Genomic DNA, 27,932 nt, shown 5'->3' on the forward strand with positions numbered 1-27,932 from the left:
TAAGAGAATGTTGCCCGTGGGTAAACATCCCGCAGTTTTGGCCGTCGGTTCTAATATTAGTTCACTTTGCTGATGTCTGTGTGACAGAATGGTTGTTTAATTAGAGCTGTTAGGCGCACAGGGTTGTCAGAATGGTAACGGCGTAGCCCACCACTGTCTGACAGGGGCTGAGGTGTAAGACCTTTTCCCTGCCGTACCACGTGACCTTCAGGCCCCTGGGACCTGCGACACTCTCGGATTCCTCCTAGGCAACACATCCTTTCCTGATAGCTGGTGAACCACGCAGCTGGATAGAAGCGGTGAACAATAAATAGCTCGCGAAAGGGCTTATTTTCTAAGGGTGGCAAGAGCCACCACTTACTTGATTTTTACCACGCGTGATGACGGCATTTTCCTACGGTGTTATTGTGTGCCTCACGGGTTATTTCATCCAGTCTGATCATGCGATTTCACAAAGGATCCCATCAACTAGGAAAATACAAATAACGATTGGATGCATTCCTGTGGATGACATTATATTAAAAGTCTTCTCGGATCCGGTGTAATATTTTCACATCAAATATTATTGCGGAGTCTCAAGTAAGCTTCTAAGCAGCAGTGTCAGTTTAATAATTTAAACAACTTGAATGGATCCTGCTGGGAAATTAAATTCCTCCACTGTGTGTGACCTTTGCCTGTGTCCATCTTTGTGCTCTGCTCTTGTCTCCGCTAGACAACCCACTGCACACCCCCTCCTTATCCCCCACCCCCACACCTCCTCAGCCTCCACAGGCTCTGGCCCTCGGCTATATCCCTCCCTGCAGCTTGACAAACAAAAGCAGACCCAGCCCTCTAATGGGGGTGAAAGATCAGAATCGTTGTGTGGCTTGTGCTCGCTGACGTATCCCACTTGTCTGTCTCCTGCTTCTTTAACAGCTCTTTTGCTCAGACAGCTTCGGCTTTAGTGTCTTCTGCACTTCGCAGCGCTGCTCATCGGTTCTTTACACGCAAGGATCTCTGCTGATAGATTCGATGCCGTATATTTTACAAGCAACGTAAAATTTTCTCCAAGCGGGTGGACGCTCATCAGTGGGCTGCGTGCGTGCCTTGGCTCGAATGAAACTGAAACCGCGAAGGAACTTGCTAATCACCGACGGACGCACAACCAACTGCGAAACGCATTGGTGTCGATCCTGGAAGACAGCCCGCTATTAGCAGTGCTTTGTTCACGATGCTCTGGCAGCCCAGTTAAAGTTCTGATTAGGTTCACCGTGGGGTGTGCTGACTGTGCTATGCAGGCTCTTCGCCGCCTTATAACAGTTTGAATGATCCTCTTCCCCGTAGTCCCTGCCAACTGAAATCTGAGGGCTGAACCTTGGTTGAAAGCTTGATGAAGGCTGTCCTTGGTTGAAGACATAAATGTAGCTGTAGATGAGTTAGGGCTCTGGCACGCAGCTCCAAATTCAAAGCAGGCTTGGTTCAACGGTTCATAAATCTGCCACCCTGATACAGCCCTAAGAGGGCTGCGAAGGGACTCTGGGAGCTCCCTCCACCTGAGCATGTGAGATCCCTGCGCCACCCTGCGAACATGCAGCTTTAACCCACTGTTGGCGACCAGTTTATTGACGACATGGAAAAAAAAAAGCAAAGCACACAGTTTAATTCCACAGTGGCTGTGTGGTCTCTGGAATGGTGATAACAACAGACAACCCAATATCTGAGAAACATGATGCTTACATAATTTAAATGATAATATCACGATGCCTTTGGGTGAAATGAGGATGACATGAGGTGCATCATTTGTTTAAACCGTCGGTTGTCTGCATAAGGGCAAGATCACTAGGACCTGACAAGACAGTGACAGTTTGAACATTTTGAAATGAATCCCTTTCTACGAAGTGGAAGCAGAAAGTCTTGTTTGAACAATCATCTGGAATTTCTGGGACAGATTTATACCCCTACAAAAAAGACATGGAGATGTTAGCCTGCTCGGAGAGGAGTCTAGTAACAACAAAATGAAATCCATTAGGCTGCAGTAAATGAACTGGCCTATGGGAATTTCGGAGCAAACATGTAAAACTCTATGGAACATAAAGAAGAGATTATAAACGCATTATCTCCTGTTCGCAAACAAAGTCGCCTGCCTTGTAATCCTTAGGGAAAAATTCTCCCATTAAGATAGTGATGTCATTGTGCGCAGCAGGGTATGTTTAATGGTGGGCTATTCACCAATGCACAGCAGAAGGGCACAGAAAGAAGATTTGTGCTTTGCTCTGGACCAGGGCACATCCTAAACCCAACCTGCACTTACACCACTTTATGTCTTTCCAACCGGAATTTGCAGTGATGAAATGTAACAGATGCACGATGAAACTGAAATTGTTGTCCCGTTGTTTGCTGCACGCCCCCCCTTGCAGATTGGCTCCTTTTTCATGATCAACCTTTGCCTGGTGGTGATTGCCACACAGTTCTCTGAGACCAAGCAGCGGGAGCACCAGTTGATGCAAGAGCAGCGGGCACGTTGCCTGTCCTCCAGCACTCTGGCCAGCATGGCCGAGCCGGGCGACTGCTACGAGGAGATCTTCCAGTATGTGTGTCACGTGCTCCGCAAGGCACGCCGCCGCTCCGCTGCCCTCTACAATGCATTGCGTGGCCGCCCACCACCGCAGGGGGGCAGCCGTTGCAGGGCAGGCAGGCTTGGGAGCAGCACCAATGTAAATGGCGGAGAGAGACATCACCATCCCCAGCTCTGTAAGTGGATCCATGTCGCCAGAGTGATGGGGTGCGAGATGAAGAGAAGCATTTCCCTTACTTTTTGTAGAGGTCCAGCAATGAGGCAGATGCAGTGTGTGTTGGACTGATGAGTTACAACCCAGGCTTACAGCAGCCGGCCCATCGGCCACAATATATTATTTTAAGTCTCGACATTTGGTCATAACGTCTAACAGCGACCGCTCCATGCGCTGTACGGTAACATCAGCTGGCCGCGCTGATGCAAGGCATTGATGTCATTGACTCAGCCGGTGTGTCTATCAGCAATTGTGTGTTAGCTACAAAAATGTTTTTGCGATTCCGTTCAAGTTACTTATTATTTATTTGTTTTTATCTTTATTTATTATTGCTAGCAAGCAAAAATGTGAGTGTTCTGGTGGTACAGAAAAGAAAAGGCAAACGAAAACAGATTTAGAAATGAAAGCGAAAATACTAGTGCATCATAAAAATTGAATTGTGACAGTGTACCCTGTTGATATTATTACTTTTCCGTAGCTGCATCATTTTAACATGAACAATGTGTGAAATTAGTGAAGAAAATACAATATATTTATAATGCAGCATAGCATTTATGCATGTTAGTTGTTAATGTATCCTTAATGGTTATATAATACAGTACGAGGGGGTTTTGCGATTTACGACAAAGCTGACATGTGAAGAGGTCGTCGGAACAGAACAAGGACTACTTGTAGTCGCACGCTGTGCTTGAACCAAGGAACTGCTTCTCTCTCAGTTTGTTTCCTCTCTTACTCTTTTCAAACTCTCTCCATCCTGGTAGCATCTACCTGTCCCCACCACGGCAAGTCTGAGAATAACTCGCAAACACTGGGCAGCCCCACCCCCCTGTCAGATGTGCCCGACCCTGATGACTGCCCCCACTGCAACATGGCCCTGTCCATCAGGGCCAGCGAAGAGGAGGAGGAGGAGGAGGATGCTGTGGAGGAAACTGATGGGGAGGGCAACCATTTGGAAGACGGGGCCGACGAGGAGGTGGACCACAAAAAAAATCGGGAAGAAGCAGACATGCTGGGGCTTTTGCAAGGGCCTCTGGGATGAGATGCGGCTCAAGCTGTGGGGAATTGTGGAGAGCAAGTACTTTAACAGAGGGATTATGATAGCCATCCTCATCAATACCATCAGCATGGGCATAGAGCACCATGATCAGGTACAATCAATGTTTCCGCTCTACCCCCAGTGCTGTGTATTACAGGCATATTCTAACTGATATTTTTGTATTGCAGCCATTGGATTTTGCAGTCTTATTCTTTCTTGGAATTTTACCATTTTTTGTTTAGACACCTTCCTTAAACCGTGTCAGATCAGCAGCCAGCACGGTCATTAAGAATATGGGCTTTTAGCTTGAGGCTTGTGTGTTCATGTTCCACAAGAGGACTCTATTTTTGAGCTAGGTGTTCACTTCAGTAATAAATCCTGCAAAATATTCACATTTATACTTAAAAAAGATTCTAGGCCTGAAATTCAGTAATAAAACCAAACGTTTAAGCAGCTGCATGACCTCGATTAAACTTGAAGCTAAAATCACATGTGGTCCAAGCATCCCACCAAAACAAAACTGTCCCTCCCACCGAGTAACGTACATATACGAGTCGACACGCTGAGTACCGAATAGCATTGTTTAACGAAATTGTCAACTACTGAGCATGACAGATTTATTATTGATAGCTTTTTATTAAAAATGATATGTGAACAATCTGCTTGGCAAGACCACCTCTTAGAAATACACCCATTCCTCACCTGTGACAGGGTAAATTCGTTCTGTGAAATTACCCAGTTAGGTAAATTGCAATTGTGAGGAGATCAAATCAACTTTATTTCTTACAGAAAAATGTCATTAGTTCTTGGATGAAAAATGTTTCACCCAAAAATGAAGTAATAACCAAATTAAAAGGTATTTTCATGTATGACAATGAGGCGCCATGTAGCGGCACAAACAAATGTTTGACACTAGATGATCACTGATCACAAGATTAAAGCTTTGTTTACACCAGTGAAGGGGATCCATGTTATTATAGCTCTTTATATAAATATGGTACGTGGCCGCTGTAGCGTAAAGGGGGGGTAGAGGAGGGACACTGTACTCATCGCTCTTCATTTAACCCTTTCCTGCCTTCAGGAGGAGGGTGTGAGACCTTCAAAAGGAGACCACAGGGAGCACTTCCCTCTGAGAGAGAATACACTTCCTATACCTTCCCTGCGTTGAGGTCTTTACTTCTGTCCGTCAGGAGCCTCTGTTTCTGTAAATTCCTTGAATGATGCACAAGACTCTCTTTTCAGTCCTGCTCCCTGAAAGTCATTTAAGTGACTAAGTTTATTAGTTACATGTTTATAATTTATTTCTATAAGGACTCAAAGGATCAAAGGTCCGGGTCCCACCTCCTGTTGGACTACCACTGAGCGAGGTATTACCTTATATTGCTCCAGTAGAAATTACCTTGCTGTATGAATTTAAGTAGTTTAATTTTCACTTTGGACGAAAGCATTGGCTAAATAATAACAGTATTCAGTCTGTTCCTTCGGTTGTGATATTCAATTTACATTGATCGGTGGTTGTGATCGGTTGAGATTCTCAATACAATAGGATGGTGTTCTCCCATTTTTCCTTATGCTCAGTATAATTAAGTTCCTGTACATAGGCACATAAATTTATTACATTTTGTAATTCTCTGTAACTGTCTTCAGTGTGACCATGAGTATTTGTTGTGTCGAGTATGATGTTGTGTTGAATGATTGCAGGGAACTGTTAACCCGGGACAGGAATCGTGTTGCCGGGAATCACCTTGTGGTGCTTGGAGTCTTGCTGTGTTCTTGTGAGGATGGGGGATGTTAACGTGCTGTTTATATTTCATACACAGTTGAGAGGCTCAATTACATAATACAGGTTTGAGAAATGTTACTATTTTAAGAACAATTTCTACGAATAAAGTGGTTGAATGTACTAATGTGTACATATTATTGAACGTACCACAATATATCAGTCCACTGTTGATCTTTCAGTCTCAGATAAAAATATGGTGCTTTTATCACAAAACGGTATTTTAAATAGTATCACAAAACAATTGACACTGGGGCAAAATCTAATTAGAAGGCATTTTTCTATTTTTACACAGATGCTCCTCTACTTTCGATGGTTCGACTTATGATTTTTCGAAGTTACGATGGTACGATAAGTGACACGCATTCGGTAGAATCCATTCTACGAATTTTGAATTTTCAGTCTGCTCCCGTGCTTCCGATATGCAGTAGGATACTCTCTCCTGATGCTGGGCGATGACAGCGAGCCGCAGCATCAACTCAACCACGCTCGCAGTCTCTGTAGCGATCACGTCAACGAGTGTAAATGAGCGCAAGTGTAAACAACCGATACTGTGTTGAAAGCGTTTTCTTATTTTGTGCTTTCACATCACATCATGTCTACTAAACGCCCATGTTTGTCTCCTGCCTAAATTTTCCCAGCTGTAAGCAATGGTACGTGTTCTCAGCATGGTTGGGCTATGATATTCAGTAAATGCGGTACTGTATGTTTTTTTCGACTTACAATTTTTCCACTTACGATGGGTTTATCGCAACGTAACCCCATCGTTAGTCGAGGAGCATCTGTATATATTTTCTCGTCCACGCTATATATGAAAAGTCTCTCAGTTTCATGTTTATATAATCACCCTTCTAAAATGACATGTAACTTAATTGCATTTAAGATGAGTAAAGAAATTAAGTAACACCAACTTCTTTTGCGGATTTCAATGCCGCCATATGCACCCCTGTTGAAAAACCATTGACCCACTGGTAACTACTGATAATCACTGCAATCATTCGACACAAGATCAGCGTAAACCAGTGGTAACCTTTATACAGCAAGAATCACCTCACTTTCCAGTAGAATCTCACAGTGTAAAACATGGTTACCACTGAATGAATCTGCTCTGGAGAAAACCTGAGAGCCCAGTTGGATGTCTTTGACTTTACTCTTTTCATGCATCGGAGACAGACCTTTAATGCAATAAAATACCAACAATAGATGCCATCACACTTTAAAGTAATTAAGATCCCTCCTGTGAAAAAACATTTTCAGCAGAAAGTAAAAGAAATGCTCAGAGCCACTGAAAACCAGTAGAATACCAATACACGTTGGAAATACAGTGAATAAAACCAATACTGACTTTCTATTTTCAGGGTACTTTTTAATTTAAAAACCCCTAAAAGATGATGTTTATTGCTTTACCAAAAACGATTTTGTGGTGGAACTTTCCACTCCTGCCAATGAACGGTAATTAATTACTCGATTAATAACACGCACTTAATAACAAAATGCGTTACTCAACAAGTTGGGCCGGTCCAATTGCTCATCCCTACGGCGACACATCCGTCAACCTCAGCAAGTACTGAGAGTATGAGCGCCCTGCAGGGCCACTGTGACTGCATGGGGGACTGAGCGCTCGTGTCCAGTTGATGTCATTGTGTTTATTGCATCTCGCAGCTCTAGCAAACTAAACCCCTTCCCTCGTTCCTCCTGCCAGATGGTAGACTACTTTATTGCACCAATAATTTCTAAATGTCTTTTTGACATTTCTAGGATTGAGAAATAAACCTGTCTTCTGAAAGCAGCATTGTTATCCAAATGATAGTTTTCAGAACTATCAAAAAAAAACTGATAATTTAATACAACAGGAAATATATTTAGGCTGAGTTGTGGATGTTGATGCCAGGGAAGCTGAACAATAGCATGCTGGCTCTTCCCACATTTATTATTATTTATTACTGATGAGGTTACATAGCAGAGCTTCCTCCAGGACTTTAACTGCTAAGCTTCATGTTAGAAGCCCATGTGCTTACTGTACCTACAGCATTAGCTGCTGCCCAGCCGTCATGGCAAGCCGTGGTGTTCTTGTGGTCCAAACTCGCAGCCCTGGGGGAGCCACTGCAACATCTCACCCCACACTCCCCTCCCGCTGCAGTCAGGCTCTCCATCCTGCAGACCACACTTATAATCAAATCTATTACTCTTTTACAAAGCAGGTCATTGTTTTGCTCTAAATATAACAAATGGGACTGCATCAGCTTGAGATAATTGGTGTAAAACCAGTGTGAAATTTCCCTATGAGAATTTAGCATTGACCTTGGCTCAAATAAAATTTAATGACTCTGTGGTCTGCAGGAGGGAAAGCTGGACTACTGGCCATTGCCAGTATATTCCAGGTGCATATGTATTAACATTTCTGTTCACTTTTCATGTGTAGTTTAATGCTGCCAGATGAAACACGTGGCGCTGAAATAGTTACTGAAAGTTTAACTTCATTATTAGGCAGGGCTGCCGACTGCAGGCAGGATCACCAGATTAAACTCAAAGGGAAGACGAGAAAAAGCAAAGACATCTTGTGTTAAGGAACAAGAGGTTTGCAGAAATGCAGACATTTGATGCATATTTGTTTATATTTAAGGTTACAATTAGCACCGCTGATAACTATGTCAATATTTTCATCTTAAAGCAATTTCTTCGGGGGCCTCCGACACAGCGGATTTGCTCATGTGAGGAGGAAAAATTTTTTTTCCTCTACCTAAGCTAATCAATAAGGGGCTATTGATCACTGTGAGACAGCACAGCCTGATAATGGGGACAAAGAAGTGGAGTGAAGAAAAAGGGCAAGGAATTAAATAAGAGAGGTTGTGTTTTTGTCCCCCAAGAGAGTGTGGGATAAAGGTGTTTGTCACTCGCTGCTGCTGTTAGCAGGATAGTGTTTGTATGGTGTCGGGTCCATTATCGCTGCACAATCTCATCTCTACATGGAGATATTCTTCACCTGCGGGAGCACTTGCCCTTCTCCTGGCATATCAGACAGCAAGTTACTCGCTGAAAACTGTAGAAATAAATCCTCTTTCTCGGGGATGTTCATGCTGATGTAATGATAACAATAAACCCATGAGAAATATGTTTCTTTTTTTTTTTGTTCCCATTGGAGGAGATTTAGAACAGACTCTTTCTTTCTCTGGCCACCGTTCTGAATTGTATACCTCTTGTCGCCAGCCAGAGGAGCTCACCAATGTCCTGGAGATCAGCAACATCGTTTTCACCAGCATGTTCACCCTGGAGATGATCCTCAAGCTCACTGCTTTCGGCTTCTTCAGCTACTTGCGCAACCCCTACAACATCTTCGATGGCATCATTGTCATTATCAGGTCTGGTGCTCATGGCTCATGGAGCAGGAGTGTGAGTAAGAGAAGGGGGGCAGTCAGCCAAGCTGGTGCTGATCATCATTTTGTTTGTGTGTGTGTGTGTGTGTGTGTGTGTGTGTGTGTGTGTGTGTGCGTGCGCGTGGGCGCCACCCAAGTGTGTGCGAGATTGTCGGCCAGGCGGATGGCGGTCTGTCAGTGCTGCGGACCTTCCGACTCCTCCGTGTCATCAAGCTTGTGCGCTTCATGCCCGCACTGCGGCGACAGCTGGTGGTGCTCATGAAGACCATGGACAACGTGGCCACCTTCTGCATGCTGCTGATGCTCTTCATCTTCATCTTCAGGTCTGTGTCCACTGCTGCCACTTGGGATTCTGTGTTCTCTCACCGCAGACACACACACACACACAGCTTTGAAAGTTAAAGTTCACAACAGTTTTAAAAAGGCACAATGTTATGAAAACATTTGCAAAGTAAATATTTGTTTTGTGGATTTACTATTCATTAGGGAACATTATCTTTGAAAAAGTGCTTAAAAACACCCCCTCAAGGTTAGCGAATTACGGTCGCACCACTTTAAGCTGTGCTACAGCATGCACTGCTGCTGAGTGAATCGGAGTGTGTGTCAGGGTGTGTGTCCATGTGGACCATAATCAACTTTGCGGGTCCATTTCTGGCGCAGCACTTTTGGCCCCAGCCAGTTGACAGGGCCTGGGGTCCAGGCAAAATGACAAGCCAATAACACAGTGAGTGAGATTGATGGAGAAGGTGGCTGTGCGGCTGAGTCTCCCAGCGTGCGCTCTGCCAGCGCTCTTCCCGCGTAGTTCCACCGAGACAGATGGACCAGAGGAGCAAGGCGCATTAATAAGCGCAAACAATTCGTCTTCGCATCTAGCATTCTGGAGCAGCTGTCTCTCTTGCCGGTCCCGAGTTTATACACTTCATCTCTGATGGCACCAAGACATTATTTTAGCTAAATGGACATTTTTGTCAGCCATTTAGTATAAACTCTCAGCGCTCTCTCATGCAGGCCCTGAGATGCCGCATCTTAGCTTAAAAAGGTGCGTCTGAGCAAAACAACCACCGTCGCTGACGCTTGATTTCAGGACTGTTGCTCGCTGTTTAACATCAGCAGCGCATCGACTGGTGCGCTTAGAAGAGCCGCACGAGGAGGCTGAGCCGGAGAAGGTGCTGTTCCCTAGATGCGGGACCGAGCTTTGTCAACAGCCAGTTGTAGCAGATGTGTGGCCGAATGTGTCACAAATAGGAGCGAAAAGACAAGCATGTTTACTCTCCACTCTTTCCACTCTCTGGTTGCTGACAGCATCCTGGGAATGCACATCTTTGGGTGTAAATTCAGTCTGAAGACAGAAGCTGGGGACACTGTTCCAGACAGAAAGAACTTTGACTCACTGCTCTGGGCCATTGTCACCGTGTTCCAGGTACGGAACATCTGACAGCCTCGCTCCGCACTTCCTTCTCCGCACCACAAGGCAGATCCTTTGCCCTGATCCGCAGCACGGGTTCAGAGCGTACGGTACACTAAGAGTACTGACAGCCCACGCCATTCTCCTGTACATTTCTTTCTTTGGTGGGCTACATGACGGCATGGACGATGTCCTCCACGATAAATGTGCACTTTTGCACTGGGTTTTACGCAGTACAGGAGGTCGCCGCTGCCAATGCTGGCTTTCCTTAGTCTGTTCAGGCCAACCACAGAGGCCCAAAGCACAAAGCATGTATATGTGTTTGTGCTATTGCTGCAGATACTGACCCAGGAGGACTGGAACATGGTGCTGTACAACGGCATGGCCTCCACCTCCCCTTGGGCCGCACTTTACTTTGTGGCCCTCATGACCTTTGGGAACTATGTCCTCTTCAACCTGCTCGTGGCCATCCTGGTGGAGGGCTTCCAGGCTGAGGTTTGGGAAGACGCGTGAAAATGAAACCCCATTTTCAGTCGCAGATTTATCGCTCACACTAGAATTGGAAAGGAATGGCTGTAGGGTTTTTTTTTTGTTACAAAGATTATATTTTGTGTCTTTCTCAAAATTTACTAATTATGATTTCACAGTGAACTTATTTTTCCTGATTATTTCTTAAAAGTTACTTAAGGCGAGGTGAAAAACTGTGTGAAAGAAGTGTACATGTTTCCTTTACCCCTCTCCTTTTCTTCTCCCTCTTGTTTCCGCTCTCGCGGTCCCCTTCCCTCAGGGGGATGCAAATCGATCTTACTCTGAAGATGACAGGTCTTCATCCAACTTTGATGAGAGCGAGAAGCACAGAGATTCTCTCCACATCTCAGGTAGAGCCCTGAAATCCATCACTAATAGCCTATTAGATATGCGTTTAATATCATCCATAGGATCACAGTGCTGCAAACCTCTCGGTCAAGATTAGTAAGACTAAAAGATGCCTACTTCACACTGCCCTTCCACAGAATCACATGTGTGTGCACCTCTTAATCAAAATTAAAAAGACTAATTGATATGTGTTCAGCATTTCATTGGCCAATCATATCAGTGTACATTCCTCAGTTTTATTGATGATGGAGGTTTTCCCAGGGTGGAGAGGCCCTTCTCTGATTGACTCTTCCTCTGGCAAGCTCAAAAAGGACAAGTTCTATTTGAACTGTAGACATGCTTTAGCTTGAGGGGATGGATCAAAACATGGAGTTGATTGAGAATGTATGTTATACACAGATATTATTTTTCTCCCTGAATTCTAAAAACCTGCATAAAGCTGCTCCCCTTAGCCAAAATGGATCTTTTAAAGGAGGATCACAAGGTTCTGACTCTTAAAGGATTTTTTTTTTTCCTTTTCAATAAGATGTAGATATTTTTTAATGAGAGGCAAAATGTGGTTTTCAATGTGCTGTAAGTGTTCATATGCATTAGTGTGGAGGGACAGTTGGTGGTGTAGTGGTTAGAGATGCTACCTTTGGACTTATCTCCTTGACAAGTAAGATGATGAGTCATGGGGCACAGGTTCTATTGCCACCTCCAGCTGTAGTACCCTTGAGCAATGTATTTACCCTAAATTGTTCCAGTAAAATTACCCAGCTGTATAAGTGGGTAATTAAGTGTAAGTAGCTTAACATTGTAAGTCGCTTTGGAGAAAAGTGTCAGATAAATGAGTAATTGTAAAAAAACTTTAATAACTGCAGTTTTTTTTTTTCACCCAGTCAGAAATTATGGTTAAAGTGTACCAATTCCACACCCCAGAATAATTACTCAGGAGCATTTTATTGCACTGTATCTACGAGATGGAATGCAACATAATTCAGACTCAAACCAAACTCTCACCCTCTGAAAACTGGACAGATCCAAAGATATGCACATTTACTCCAAACGGTCATCTGGACATGGCGCTGGCGACAACCACCACAGGCGCGTACCAAGCAGAAAGGCTCAGCTTCGGCCTCAAGTCGCGGAAGAACAGCGTGAGCTCTCTGGGCCAAGCTAACCTGGAGCAACGAACTCTGGTGAGCTAAGGGATGCTGCCATTCCGGCCTCTCAAATAAGACGCTAGACACACAATGAGATTCCATCCAATTCATGACACACTTTAAGGGTTCTTGATCCCGTCGGGGTAGTAGGGTGGGTGTAAGCTGTGCTTGACCTTTTCTGCACCATTACCCCCTAAGATTGACCAGAACAGGTACGCAATTACCCCCTCCCCAGCTTAATGGCATATATGTTACCATGTGAACAAGGCAGAAAAGGCCACCCACTGGGCGGCTAACTACCCTCAGGGCAAATACCATAGAGTAAATAATAACCCACTTAGTGGCAGGGACAGGGAGCATGGCTGAGCCTCGCGGCTGCACTGCCGCTGACAGTGCACTAATTAATGTCACAGCTGCCATCCTGTGTTTCCACCTCGTTTACCCTGATGTCCCAAAATCCCTGGAAAAGGTTTAAGTCTAGAGTATGTGTAGCAAATATGGCGGAAGAGCGGTAAAAGCGCACAAAATGTTTCAAAGTCCTAAAGAAACTGTAGAAAATGAAACATTCATTTCCGGCTCATGGCACTACACAGTGTACATGTTTTGTATTTTTAACAGCAAATTCCTCTGCTTCTGCCTTCAGTGCACCGGTCGCAGTTCCCTTTACCAGAACTGGGGGCGCCCTCACCCCCAATCACTGTGGAGCCGACGATCGAGCTGGAACAGCCTGGGCCGGGGCTCCAGAGGCCTGGGGGTGGGTGGAAGCAGCCTGAGGGCGCGCAGTCCCAGCTCCAACCCAGCCGAACACGAGTCACTCCTCTCACCGCCACCGCTGCCCCCTCCACCTCTGCTGTCCCGTCGCTTTGCCCCACGCCGCGACCGCCGGGCCCTCTCTCTGGAGCTGCCCGAATTGCTGCAGGTCCCCGGACCACCCCTGCACCCATCGCCTCGGAAGAAGAGCTTCTCGGGAGTCTCGGGACCAGGGGTGAGCAGCGAGCACCAGGATTGCAATGGCAGGACCCCCACGCCACAGGCCCAGCCCCCGCTCCTGGGAGAGGTCTTCCCGCAGCTCAACACTCGCAAGGAGAGAGAGGAACTGGACGAGGAGATCGACTACGTGAGTAAAGCAGGACTTCAGACGTACAGCTGTCCTGCCTCAATCCACCTCCGTCTCTTTTTGTCTGCCTTCCTTCTCAAACTTTCACGCTGCCTCTGGTCGTCTCCAAATTTCTGTCATTGCGCTGGACTTGGCTGGACTTATGTCGACAGTACAAAGTGTTGCATTGCGAATGGCGAGGACTGGTACGTAGAACACAAGATCATCCTCGAAAACGTACGGTAAAAGTACAGTGATGCTGCAGACATTCGACGACATTGTCACCACATAGAAGAGTAATTATAACCAGTAGAAAATAATTCGTTTTCAGGTTTTAATTCACAAGTCTGTACTCTGTTTTCGTTTAAACAAGGCATTCCGCAATACGCATGTTTGGAAATAATGAGCGTATTACGGTAACCTCGTAATTCAAGTTTGCTCAGCACTATAAATTATTTTTTCGTTTAATAGCCACCGCTATTTGAGAGCACTGCTGAACACTGCACAGATTTTAGTTATTATGCTCGAGGACTTGTATTCACCAAAGGCATTAACTGCACGGGGAAAAAACATTTGTTTTAATGTGGGAATTAGGATGGATTTAAAATTTACATATGCTGCTGAGGGCTCTGAGACAAGGTTTCGAGGTGCTGCTGTGCTGATGGAGACGCTCCGCTCTCCCCACAGAGTCTGTGCTTTCGGGTGCAGAAGATGATGGAGGTGTACAGGCCGGACTGGTGCGAAGCCAGGGAGGACTGGTCGGTGTACCTCTTCTCGCCCCAGAACAAGTTAGTGTGGCCTGTCAGCTGTGGGTCTTTCCCTCCATCTTCGAACAAACAGAAACTTGAGGCATTAAACAAACAGAAATGTTAGATAGCTGCAGATGTTTGTTCCTGTTCCACACACACACACACACACACAAAATGTGTGCAACTGCTGGTCCCAAGTGGGGTCACAATGAACCAGAACCTAAACCAGCAACACAGGGCGCAAGGCTGGAGAGGGAGGGGACACACCCAGGATGGGACGCCAGTCTGCAGCAGGGATCCCCAAGCAGGACTTGAACCTCAGACCCACCAGAGAGCGGGACCCTGCCAAACCCACTGCACCACCACGCCCCCTGTCCCTGTTCCACATCTTGCCAAATCTTCCAATCATTTCAGAGGTTTTATATTGTTGGTATTTAGTTTTCATTCAGTTACCACTTTACTCATTTTAACAAAGGGTATCTTACTATATTCTCCAGCGCTTTTGGCTTGTAAGCGCTCTGTGTCACTGCGTGAGAAGAGCGCTCTATAAAAAAATAAAATAATAATAATAATAATAATAATAGGACCTTGATCAGCGGTGCCGTAGCACTTGATGTGAATCTTGGCCTTGGACACAAAGCTGCCTGCTGCTCATGCACAGTGGGGCCACTGTACATGAACATGGGTGCTGTTATTGGTGAAGGATCCCATAGCTGGGAAAAAATAAGGGTCGAGACTGAAAGTGCCCAGTGCGAGCCTCAGAAAATGATAGGCACAAGTTGGCAGATTTTTGGAGGAGAGCTTGATTACTGTATTGATCTTGTTACATCTAGCAGGTGCAATCCCACTTCTCCTGGCTAAATAGAGACCGTCTGAGGTTACATTTACATGCGCATTCATAACAGAGAAGCTTAACGTTGAAGAGAGATCACTTAAGTCATCTTCTAGTGATGTAAAAAAAAAAAGGTTTTGTCATTGATGAAGGCGGTTTTTCGCAATGTCGTTCATTACGGTGCGGTCTTCAGTCAGCCTCTGTGGAGCATGAACATCTTCCTTTGTTCGGGGAAATTATCACATTTTCAAAAGCCAGTGAGACAAGTAGCCTCCCAGCTTTCTCAGGGAACAATCCTGATCTGCTTTCAACTTCTGCCACATTTTGGATGCCTTTGATAGTCTGTTGTGTCTTAACCCTTCGATGCCTGCTGCCAGCCATACTGCCTTCTCTCACTGCATAACAGGCCAGAGACCTGATAAATCCACACCTGTCACCCTTTATCTCCTTGACAAGTAAGACGGCGAGTCATGGGGCGATAAGTCATGGCTTCTATCTCTCTTTCTCTCCTGTTTCACCTCTCTTTCAGATTCAGATTGCTGTGCCAGTCTGTCATTGCACATAAGTTATTTGACTATGTAGTGCTGGCCATCATCTTCTCCAACTGCATCACCGTGGCCCTCGAGAGGCCCAAGATCCACCAAGGCAGCTTGGTGAGGCCGCTTTCCAAGGGCACAGCATGTGGGACAATATATAGCGGGCTCTTGTTAAATTAGGTACGATTTTGAGGCTCTCCTGACCCACACTACATGTTATATGTTTCTCTCTCTAAAGGAAAGACTTCTCCTCACTATCTCCAACTATATCTTCACCATCATCTTTGTAGGGGAGATGACACTCAAGGTGAGTGTTAACAGTTTTACCAAAACGCTCTTGCAAACACCAGATTTATTCTGACCCATCAGACAGAAAACTACGTTCAGTGAAGAACTGCCATACGCATTCAATGCTGTTATGTTGCCAAAAGGTACCTTTACTACAGAAAACATCGAAACAACCGTTCAATACTTATGCTAGCGCTTATTTGTCTTTCATTATTTTAGCTTTTGCTTTCCACTGTCATAATTGTCAATATTGTGGTGATATGTGCACTTGTGCAGGTGCATTTGTGTGGGACTGTGACAATATTTGCGGAATTGTGTCACATGCAAAGTTATATACTGCATGTACAGTACTGTGCAAAAGTTTTAGGCACTTTGGGGAATGATTTCCAAAATAATGCTCTTAATTAATAAACTTCCCACAAAGCTCAGTAACCATCCGTCGTCAACAAGCGCTTGTCCCGAGGACGACCACCTCGTGTCTTGTTGCTACGCTCGCTCTTGCCATGGTTTAAGATCTGAGAGTTAAACTGCCACATCTGACAAAACCTCACATTTTCGGTGCGGTTGTCCTGCGCCCAGTTTTATTCCCTCTATACAGCTCTTTCTGCTTCGGTTAATCAGTTTGCCACACAATGACCTCAAGTTCTCTATTTGGAAAGTGGTCTTTTACTATTTTACTTACTTTCTTTAACGACATACGAAATCCTTACTATAACACTCTAATTTTTTTACAAAAGGAATGCTTGGAAATCTAAAATATGCTCTTTCCCACTGACACTAATGCAGAAGACATTAAATAACGGTCTAGAACAAATTTTTTTGTGAAACATCTAAGTGCCTAAGACTTCTGCGCAGTACTGTATGTATGAATGTGTGTGTGTGTGTGTCTTTTTTCCTTGCTCTCCATCACTCTCTGTCTGTTGAAATTTGTCAGATTCATTATCTTTGGTGCACAATGTGTTGTATTACCTGGCTTTAGAGAAGCAATTAAACAGCAATACTAATTAATCAAAGCTTCCCCTTTGAGACAGAGTCAATCATGCACTAATAACCCTATCAGTTCTACTGTGAGGTTCTGGCACAATTTGGTCATCAGTTACCTTCCTGAATTAAATATTAACCAATCAATTGAACAAAAGAAGGGCCTGTCAGAACTTCACATAGCACTGAAGAAATCATCAGTCTGTTTAGATTCATACATTTTAACCTTCAGCTTGTTTTATTTAGATATAAATGTCTGTGGATCCATGTACAGGTGAACTTCATAAAGCTTGACTCAGCCTGAATTATTCAGCTGCAGTTCGGCTACAGTGTGATTAACCTGGTGGTTTCCTTTCCTGGCACCATTTGCACCTTGAGTTGCGTGACTTTTAAGAACAATACTCTAGCAGCACTGTACCATTTTTTGCCCTGGTGAGGGACAGCAGTGGCACTAGACGTTTGATCGTGGCCAGGAGTGGTGTAAAATCACTGCACTGTCCCTGCAGGTGGTTTCCATGGGCCTGTACCTAGGAGAGCAGGCCTACCTCCGCAGTAGCTGGAATGTCCTGGATTGTTTCCTGGTCTTCGTGTCCCTCATCGACATCGTGGTGTCCATGGCGGGCGGGGCCAAGATCCTTGGCGTGCTGCGTGTGCTCCGGCTGCTCCGTACATTGCGCCCCCTGAGGTGGGCACAGATATTGTGGAAAGATGCTACTACCCACCCACAGCCACTCACTGCCGGTGCCGCTCTCACCGTCAGGGTCGAAGTTGTACATTGGTTCTAGAGTGTGGATAAAAACGCAGCTATTTCACATGAAGTGGAAGACAAATCAATTGAAATGGAAAATAAATGTGAAGGCACTTGTGCTTTCAGCAGAATAAAACTGAATCAATAAAATTTCCCACCTGTCGCTACTCTAACTTTGTCTCTGTCTCTCTCTCACTGTCACCACCCAGGGTGATAAGCCGAGCTCCGGGGTTGAAGCTGGTGGTAGAGACCCTGATCACCTCCCTCAAGCCCATTGGGAACATCGTCTTGATCTGCTGTGCGTTCTTCATCATCTTCGGTATCCTGGGAGTCCAGGTACATGTCTTTACATTGGTCAGGAACAGCACATCTCATTCATCTATTCCATTCGCGTGGTTTCTATAGATGTAGCGAAGCCCTTCGAATACACACGTTATTGTGACGTCAAGAACCAATACGCTGCAGTTTACGCAATTATTGTCCTACCAGTACATCCTCTACTTCATTATTTAAGCTGTTCAGAAACTGAACAAGGGAAAATGCCATTTCCTCGCACAGCTCTTCAAAGGCAAATTTTTCTACTGCTTGGGACCAGATGTGAAGAACATCACCAATAAATCTGACTGCCTCCTGGCTAATTACAAGTGGGTCCATCACAAGTACAATTTCGACAACCTTGGCCAGGTATGCTTCTTTCTGTCTCTAAGTGTACAGTCAAAATTAAGGTAAAGTTTACAAATTAAACTTGTAAAAACTTGTAAATACACATAAAACAATTGCCGAACAAGCATTTTCCTTTGTGTGTGACCCACATGGGTGTTTGTCCCTGTGTGGATTTTCTCAGGCCCTGATGTCCCTGTTTGTGCTGGCTTCTAAAGACGGCTGGGTTAACATCATGTATCACGGCCTAGATGCAGTGGGCATCGACCAGCAGGTGGGACGACCATATTGCTGTGGCCTGCATAGCACTGGAGGGTCCGATCATTTATATCTTTGTTTCTGAAACTCCTGCATTTCTACCAGTGCTCAACAAATGTACCACCACATGTAAGAAATAAGTAAGCAAAGGCACTGCCAAACTGCTTCAATCCGGTCATACCTTGTACAATTTGACACTGTTTTGAGAATGTGCCAAATTTTTATTTTACTAATTAAATTAGTAACAATTTTATCGACAGTATTATGCAACTTTAGGAACGGTTATCTGGTTGAATGCAACAGGACTATCCTATATATAATTTGACTCCACTGGTGTATTTCTGTCGGGCCAATTCAAGCAAGGGAGGCATTCAGCAGGGTTCCGCTATAGCATGGGCTACCATGTGCTGTGCAATGGGACAACATTGTAATTAAGCAATTAAGGAACATGGCAGTCACATAAGGTCTAAACTCCCCACAACAATCAAAGTTTCAAGAGCATGGTGCCGTTATTCCCATAAAATTTGCATTATGCTTACATTTATTTATTTAGCAGACGTTTTTCTCCAAAGCGACTTCCAATGAACTCTATGTAGTGTTATCAGCCCACACCTTATTCACCAAGGTAACTTACACTGCTATACACTACTTACAGTGGGGAAAATCCCAAAAATGTCATTGTTATGGAAACTAGGAATATAACATAACAGTTGGGGAACAGTACACTTCACAATGCTAGTTTAGGGATTAAGTAAATCCCAAAGTTGCTGAGATATCAGGAACTGCTATATTTTTACATCCATGGGCTAATTTAAAATAACTCTGGGTGGCAGGCGTGACAAGCAGCAGAGTCCCCAGATATCCATTGCTTACTGATCCTGGACTCAACTCTGCATCCATCAGTGAAATCCTTCAAAGAGGCCATTATTAACAGTGGCAGGTCTGGAGCAGCACATTAGCAGGATACCTGGGATGAAGTGACCACAGGCCTCCAGTCAAGACAGCTTCCTGCTGCTAGAGAAAGACCTGAGGAATGTACGAGTGGTACTAAAAATAGAAGTAGGTCATTTAAGAAAAGAGGTGAAAGAAGTATTCGAGCTTGAGCGAAACAGGAAAAACAAAGGCTGACCATGAGAAGACTCGCTCGTTTTAGCTGCTGGGAAGAGCGGGTCTCTTTTGCTTCCATAATTGGTACACAGGAGGAAATCTATGTGACTAGCATTGTATGGGATCCTGTGAGGAACGGCACAATTAGTTCCCCAAAATGCAGACGTATGCTGTGTGCATGCCAGCCAAATGGTTAAGGGAGACCCGCAATCTAAGTGCACGCTGGGATTAAAGCGTGAACGGCATGAAATCGCAGCATGACTTCAGCAGCAGGTATCTAGGAGATTTAATTGACTGCTGACTGACTTCACCACTCCCAGAGGCGAGGAGAACCTGATGAGACGCTAGCAGCTCCGCACCCTTGTGTGATCTCGTGTCCCTCCACAACTCTCATTTGTGAAAAACCTCCCAGCCGGGGGCTCTGTACGACAAGCTTCAGGCTTCTGCAAACCGCCAGTGGAGTGCAGCGGCGTGTGAAATGTGACTCTGTTGTGCCAAAAGTAATCAGATTTGTAAATGGTGTAAACAGCTTTCTTCCAGGCAGTTGTACGCAGAATGTGTTTTGCATCGCGGTTACATTTTGTATGAGTACTTTCTGTATGTTTCCAAAGAAGCGCAAGGAAGTATTACAATACATAAAACAAACCCAAGCTTGTTTCTAGACATGCTGGCACCAGGCTCTACATATGAAAATAAGTATTTTGTCAGTTTCTCTTCAGTCTTACTAACCATTGTGTCTCTCTTTTTTCTCTTTCCTTTTTGACTTTTTCGCATCCCTTTCACCGTTTCATCCACCCATCCGTTGGCCGCTGTGCCTTCTGCCCTTCCCACCCGTACCCACATTCTGCTTTCTCCTCCAGCCCATTATCAATAACAATCCCTGGATGCTTCTGTACTTCATCTCCTTCCTGCTGATCGTCAGCTTCTTTGTACTCAACATGTTTGTTGGCGTCGTGGTGGAGAACTTCCACAAGTGTCGGCAGCACCAGGAGGTGGAAGAGGCCAAGCGGAGGGAGGAAAAGAGGCTGCGGCGCATGGAGAAGAAGAGGCGAAGTAAAAGGGGGCCACAGTATCAACAGGGATAGATAAAGGGATAGAGTGAGACTGTTGTGATGATAATTATGATGACTGCATGTCGACTGTGAGCCAAGCCAAGCCATTTGGTAGCGTATGAATACCCATGCAGGAAAATGCCTCTCCTCATTGCTGTTCCATTTAGTAGATGTTCGAGATAATTAGTTGTTTCATAAATGGTCTTTTTTCAAAGGGCTTCTGGTAGAGATGAGTGAGGCGGCTTTCGGTACAGTCCTCACTGGTTCCCTTCAAGGTAAGGGCTTTCTTTGCTAAAATTCTCCCTCTTCTTTCATTACTCAGAGGCACAGAAGCTGCCCTACTATGCTGGCTACAGTCATGCCCGCCTGATGATCCACTCCTTTTGCACCAGTCACTACCTGGACCTCTTCATCACTTTCATCATCTGCGTCAATGTGGTCACTATGTCCCTGGAGCACTACAGCCAGCCTCACGTGAGGAATTTAAGCTCTGTAATATTTATTTGGTATTTGTGTCACAAAGCTGCTTTACTTCTTAAACCCACCACCTTCCCATTTATAAAATGTTACTCAACTTGCTTTTGTCACAGTAAGTTTTTCTCTAGGTCCTCGTGACCAGTACTTTCACAGTTCTTGACTAGATTCTCTTGTCTGCCTGTTTTCAAAGCTCTACCTATGAGAGAATTGTGAAACAGTGTTATGAGGTTGGATCAATGTGTTACTGTCCCACTCTCCTCCTTTCAGTCATTGGAGATAGGTCTCAAATACTGCAATTACTTCTTCACCTCCACCTTTGTTCTGGAAGCTGCTCTCAAGCTCATCGCCTTTGGATTCCGCCGCTTCTTCAAGGACAGGTATATTCTCCAGCTGCCATAGTGGATGAACCACATCACTATGGCATTGCTCATCAAAACTCATACTTTTTGTCATTGCACTGTCTGAGGAATTAGTGTAAATGGCCATGCATTTTTAATTCTGATCAATTCTTCTTTTTGGGTTGTTTAATGGAAGGAGCACAGCTTGAAAACATCCTGTTAATAATTATCATTTAAATGCAGAAAAGGGAAGTCTTAGTCTCTTGATAACAATAAATATTTAAAAATGAAAAAGTCTCAACACTTGCAACTTGTGGCCTCGTTAAATCCTTTTGGTCACACTGGATTGGGGCTGCAGAACAGAAGTGTTGTCTTGCACTCTAGAATGACTACACAAGATTGGCGAGTTCCCTGCGGAATCCTAGCAAATTTAAGAGCATAATGATTTTAAATCAGCCCCCATTATACATGAAATTTTAAATGATGTTTTCCTCCATCAGAACAGGTTGTTTGGATGAGATGTGACCCATTTCATGGCATAGAAGACCCATGAGACTCTAAAGTTTGCGTAGCATTCTTTTTCCAATTTTTTAAATTTTCTCAGCCCCTCTTTTTAAATTGGGTCAGGTGTTAATCAGATTAAATAAAGAAGTAGAGCAATTAGACAATATTATGAGGTTGCGTTCAGTGCAGGGCATTAGGTTTGAGTTACATGACACAGATTCAAAACTACAAGTAGCATCCTTGGCCCTGCACCTCAGTCTGAATGTAGGTCGTAGGCTGCTTGGCTTGCATGACACAAGTGGTGACACATGTTGCTGTGGCCCACAGGTGGAATCAGCTGGACCTGGCCATCGTGCTGTTGTCTGTGATGGGCATCACGCTGGAGGAGATTGAGATCAGTGCTGCCCTGCCCATCAACCCCACCATCATCCGCATCATGAGGGTGCTGCGCATTGCCCGTGGTGAGCCCCCCCCCCCCCCCCCCCGCACCACCGACACAGTAGAGCACCATCAATATTAGTATTTCAGTGATAATGGACAAACAAAACTATGCTGAGATCAGAGGGTCCCTTGTCCTTGAGCATAAACCTTCCACATCCAAAAAGTCAGTTTCTTAGCAGTGTTTGCATCCGATTGTAGATGTTCATTACGTAGTCAGTGGGTAACTTTGACCATCCTCCTTGCCTGTTTTACCTCAGTTACATTGAAATGGAAATCTGTGCTCTCCACAAGTTCCTCACAAGTGCTACAGTAGCATGGAGGTTGCAAAAGAAAAGGTCATTACACTCTGACTAGACAGATGGGTCATTCATAATTAAAACTATAATGGCAATGGACACCCCCACACCCCAGCTGGAGCTATAAAGAAATACGATGGATAGAACAAATGTAATGGATACTGATAGTAGGGCGGCAATGGTTAATGTAGCAAATATAGACCTATTGCTGTTGGTATAATTGTGCTGATTGCTCCTGCTTGGGGCGTCATCTTTCCCATTTAGCATTTAAATGATGGGTGAGCATCGTAAAGGATCTCCTGAGAATATCACAATAATGCCATGCTGCAGGCCACACTTTGCTCTTACTGTTATTATGCTGTTGTGAGATGCTCACCAGTTGCCTTCTTAAAGACAGAGACCAGCCCAACATGCCACCTTTTCTGTTTTTCCAGGCACTTTCTTCCAACTTCTGAAACTAAACCGTGTTTCACTTTTACTTGCAACCTTTTCCCTCTTGGTTGGAAATGAAACCATGGGGAATTTATGAAACCCTGTTCTAATGTCCCTTTGTCCCACTTTCTTCTAGTCCTCAAGCTGTTGAAAATGGCCACGGGAATGCGCGCCCTGCTGGACACTGTGGTTCAAGCCCTGCCGCAGGTATACAGTCGTGCATCGGTGTAAAAACCCCCTTTCTGGCACCTGTCCCAATAACACTGGACAAATGCCATCTTTATTATCCAAAGCATGCTGCACAGTTTCCCGTTTTATCTCTCATCAGTTAATGTAGCTGGACATTTCACTGAGGCTCTTAACATTAACAGTAAGCTCAAGGGTACAACAGCACGGCCCTTTTTCTCCGTTCATACTTACAAACCTCCGAGTGTTCCTTAACCACGAGGCCTGCTTTTTTCCTGCTATTTTTGGTTTTGTGAGCCAAAGCAACTTGGACAGCTCAAAATTTTATGCAGTCTGCAGTATTAACAATTCACCCCTAGATATACAGAATCGCACATTTGTACATTTTTCCTTAAGCAATTTTACCCATTTTTTTCTGCCAATTGTTACACCAGCAAGGATCCTCCTGGGAAATGAACCAGTCACTTTGTGGTCCAAATCCTTAACTGCTGTGTTATGTGCTGCCTGCTTCCCCCCTCCCCAGGTCCACCACGGCCCCTGTTCATTAACCACAATCCTCGGGGGAGCTTATTAGCAGTTAGGGCGATTCAGGGGCTTGCCACCAAGTGATGGTCGTGGGAAGGAAGCAGTGACAGATCCCTGCACTCGTGTGCCTCTCCACAGCTTTCTGATGACCCTCCTATGGTCATGAGTCTCTCAGTGAAATAAAGGCACATTACAGCAATGAGTGCACCGCTTTTTCGCTCTCTTCTTCCAGGCCTGGGTAGCTCACTGTGCAACCGCATGGGATCTATCAGCGCAAAGAATCAAATTACCTGAGCACTAAACATACCTGCTGTCACATTGTTCCACGAGATTCGCAGTATGCTTTTTACTAAGCCCACTGTGGTCTATCATTTTTATTCTAACTTCTATAACACCGGACACGAAACGTAAAGTAACAATTGCCGTGTTATGTAATACGTGGCACACTCATAGTTTGCAATTTTTTTAATGGATGCTATTTTTCTTGTGAATGAAACATGCATAAATCAAACTCCTATCTGCTGACACGCCTGTTCCTCGCAGCAGTTGTGTCAATACCTTTTGTTTGTTTCGTCTAACAATCGCTTTCAGCTTCAGAAACAGCACACAGGTAATTAAACACTCAACAGAACTGTCCTTATTACTGTTTCACAACGATTTGTCTTGCCATTTTGGAAATTGTTCCGGTTAAGTCAGGACTTTGATCCATCACACCAGGTACAAATGGACTGGACCACATTGTTCTTGCATGTTTCTCCTGGATTGGACCCAGAGGATTCCATCACCTGTTGTAAAAACAGGGTGCAGCTCTGACTCTTGGATTCATTTCAGGTTGGGAACCTGGGGCTGCTGTTCATGTTGCTCTTCTTCATCTATGCAGCCCTTGGGGTGGAGCTGTTTGGTGAGCTAGGTGAGTGTCCTGGGCTGGGATGGGAGGAAGGGAAGGGAGCAGTGTTTACAGTCCTGCGAATGTTGCCTTGGACAAAGGCATCCATTTAAACAAACAGACAAAAAGTGGTTCAGTCACCTAGACTGAATTTCAAAATCTCTTTTGTATATGATCAGTTGAATGCTATACCTAAGATCTGCTTAATATGTGAAGTCAGAGACATATAACAGGGACAGTATATAATATAACAGGGAGAGGATAATGGTTTGAGTCTCACCTCCAGCTATAATACCCTTGAGCAAGGTACTTACCCTACAATTGCTCCAGTAAAAATTACCCAGATTGACAAATGGGTAAATAATTGTAAGTTGCTTTGGAGAAAAGCGTTGGCTAAATGAAGTCGTGTAAAAAGCAAACGTAAAACTTGTGTCACGTTACAAAATGATAAGTTGTCACACGCATTCCTCATTGCAAAGATGAAAATGTATAAAGAGGTTACATCTTAAAAATGAATCAAGAGCATCGATTGCACTAGGCGTGTAGCCCGGGAACAGTAGCAACACCACAATGATTTTCCAGTTCATTGTGAGATGAAGATTACAAGAAAATAAATCCTAAAGCAATCCGAAAACTTTAAAAGCACTGAGACAATGGCTGGATTACAGTATATTGCTTGCTTATTCATTTATTCATGTATTAATTTTTCTTATTACTCTATTACTAATGTGTGATTTGTGGCATGGTGCTGACCCACACAGTGTGCAACGAGGACTACCCCTGCGAAGGGATGAGCCGCCATGCCACCTTCGAGAACTTCGGCATGGCCTTTCTCACCCTCTTCCAGGTTTCCACAGGGGACAACTGGAATGGGATCATGAAGGTACACTGTCACGTTGCTGTGCTTCATAAATTCTGACAACAGTGATCCTGAGTTCCTTGCCAGGGATCAAACTGGCTCGCTTGTTCTTTTTCGCTGGAGGTGCACCTAGAACATGAAGGCTTTTGTCTTTTGCGTTACACTAAGGCTTGACCCCTTTCAAGACCCTTCTCCCAAACATCTAAGAAACCTATCAGTAGTAAGCATATCCTTGTTTGGTTTGGAGGAGGTCGTCCCTGACTGAGCAGCCCTAAATCACAATGTGCTATAAACAGCTCATTCTACTATTGTGCTTTACTTGTTCGGCTCAATTCCTTTGACAACAGACTACCAGAGAGCAGTAAACAGTTTGTATGAGTCCCAGTGGCTGAACTGGACTGTACACATTTGGCTCTGTCTTTTATTGCAATCCTATGTTGCCCCTTGGAGTTACCACCCACCTTAAAAAGCAAGAACGCCTCAGATCTTAGAATGTAGTGTGGGAAGCTTGTAGAATTTCCTCAGACATTTTTAGAGATCTTCGGAGAGAACTGACCAAGTGGCCTCCTAGAAATTTATTTTCTCCAGTTTCACGTTATTTTGGATTTTTTTGTTTTCCTCTCCTCCGTCGCCAGCTGCTCACTTATAGCTGGGTAACTTTTACTGGAGCAATTAAAATGAAAATCCTCTTCAAAGATCATGGGTGCTATAGCAAGATGCAGGGTTTGAACCTGTGTCCTTCCAGAATAAGGTATTTAATTAAGTGTATAACGTGTAAATGTGTTGTATGTGACGGATTGTCTGCTGTTTATTTGTACCTCTGTGAATGTGCTCTGAGTCTGTCTTCAAGACAAATTGAATTGTATCGCTGTTTATCAAAACCCAACTCTGCACCACGTCCCCTACAGGACACACTGCGTGAGTGCCCTACAGGCGAGTACAGTTGCAACAGCAGTCTGCAGTTCATCTCACCTCTGTACTTTGTGAGCTTCGTACTCACGGCGCAGTTCGTGCTCATCAACGTGGTGGTGGCCGTGCTCATGAAGCACTTGGATGACTCCAACAAGGAGGCGCAGGAGGACGCAGAGATGGATGCAGAGATTGAGCTGGAGCTAGCGCAAGGCGCCCTCTGCTGCATGGGGGGGCTGGTCGGAGGCACTGGAGGAAGCAGAGGAGGCACCGGTGCAGGGGACAAGGGCGTGGGAGATGGAGGGAACCGACAGGGTGCGTGCAGCAGTGCCAACCCCAGCAGCACCACCCCCAACAAAGACCCGCAGAACCCAAGCAAGCTCTACTCCCCAGCACAGGTAAGGCTTCCAAATGGTTACTTTCCTTGGGTAACAGTTACTGTACTATATATTTTGTGCAAATTTCTTTGATACTGCCTCCCTGGGGTAGAACTGACAGCAAGCTTTACGTTTTACAATGCATAGAAAGTCGTCCTTTTAAATTTCATCTTGAGCTGGAAAAATTTCAAGAATGCCTACTTCGCCCAGACAAGATGTTCTTAATTATCACCTGTTGACCTGCGGAGTATATGAGACGTGGCTCCACCGCACTGATCAGTGAGTCTTTTGAGCTAATTAAAAGCTGTGTGTTAAATGGAACCTCACAGGCTTTGGTGGCTTCGCAGAGGGAATTGGAGGAAGACTGCAAATACAAATGAATGGCAGATGAGGACCACAGGGCAACATGGTGCAGCCTTCACCCACCTGGCCCTAAACACACCAACACTGCTGCACTGTATTGCACTGAAACACACACACACGGTTCACAGCCTGTCATCATAGTGACTGACTCTCGAAATGAGCCATCGCACACATACAGACAAACACACACCGCTTCTTAAGAGTCATCCGTGTTTACTGAGACATGTTCCCAGGGGCACACAAAAGCATTTGCATTTATGAATTCAGACACTTAAACTCCCTATTCTGACATAATGCTGATGACTCTTAGACATGTCCCCTAATTCATACCCTGCTCATTTACCTATTGCTGAGCTGGTAATGGTTTTATCTCACCATTTTTAGCCTGGCTGGTGCCATTATGCAACCATGGCAGAACAGCAATAGCCCTATGTCTTCCATCACCAGCATGCCTTAATTATAGACCCTGGAGCTGGTTGAGTTTATTTATAAGTGGGAGAGCCAAAACTAAAATAATTGAAAAACACAGAAGGGTGAAAAATGTTATGAGATCAGGGGAAAAAAAAGGACAGAAGAAATAAACCAGTGAAAAAACTGAAAACTCTTGAAAAAGGAAAAAAGTTTGTAAATAATGAGATTGAAAGATCA

General features: G+C 44.7%; 1 protein-coding gene across 1 annotated transcript in view; it reads left to right on the top strand.

The window, feature by feature from the left end:
* Nucleotides 1–27,932, top strand: part of LOC108925949 (voltage-dependent T-type calcium channel subunit alpha-1I-like) — a 62,069-nt gene that overhangs the window by 25,190 nt on the left and 8,947 nt on the right. Inside the window, 25 exon segments of the mRNA XM_018738331.2 lie at nucleotides 2,397–2,730; nucleotides 3,530–3,750; nucleotides 3,752–3,916; nucleotides 8,792–8,943; nucleotides 9,096–9,281; nucleotides 10,261–10,378; nucleotides 10,703–10,858; nucleotides 11,151–11,241; nucleotides 12,260–12,420; nucleotides 13,028–13,501; nucleotides 14,168–14,268; nucleotides 15,591–15,714; nucleotides 15,836–15,904; nucleotides 17,373–17,551; nucleotides 17,824–17,950; nucleotides 18,173–18,298; nucleotides 18,459–18,548; nucleotides 20,500–20,692; nucleotides 21,014–21,165; nucleotides 21,436–21,545; nucleotides 22,338–22,471; nucleotides 23,316–23,386; nucleotides 24,722–24,800; nucleotides 25,538–25,659; nucleotides 26,544–26,942. Coding sequence (XP_018593847.1) covers nucleotides 2,397–2,730; nucleotides 3,530–3,750; nucleotides 3,752–3,916; nucleotides 8,792–8,943; nucleotides 9,096–9,281; nucleotides 10,261–10,378; nucleotides 10,703–10,858; nucleotides 11,151–11,241; nucleotides 12,260–12,420; nucleotides 13,028–13,501; nucleotides 14,168–14,268; nucleotides 15,591–15,714; nucleotides 15,836–15,904; nucleotides 17,373–17,551; nucleotides 17,824–17,950; nucleotides 18,173–18,298; nucleotides 18,459–18,548; nucleotides 20,500–20,692; nucleotides 21,014–21,165; nucleotides 21,436–21,545; nucleotides 22,338–22,471; nucleotides 23,316–23,386; nucleotides 24,722–24,800; nucleotides 25,538–25,659; nucleotides 26,544–26,942 — 4,134 coding nt within the window.

Source organism: Scleropages formosus, chromosome 3, assembly GCF_900964775.1.
Source record: "Scleropages formosus chromosome 3, fSclFor1.1, whole genome shotgun sequence".
Lineage (NCBI taxonomy): Eukaryota > Metazoa > Chordata > Actinopteri > Osteoglossiformes > Osteoglossidae > Scleropages > Scleropages formosus.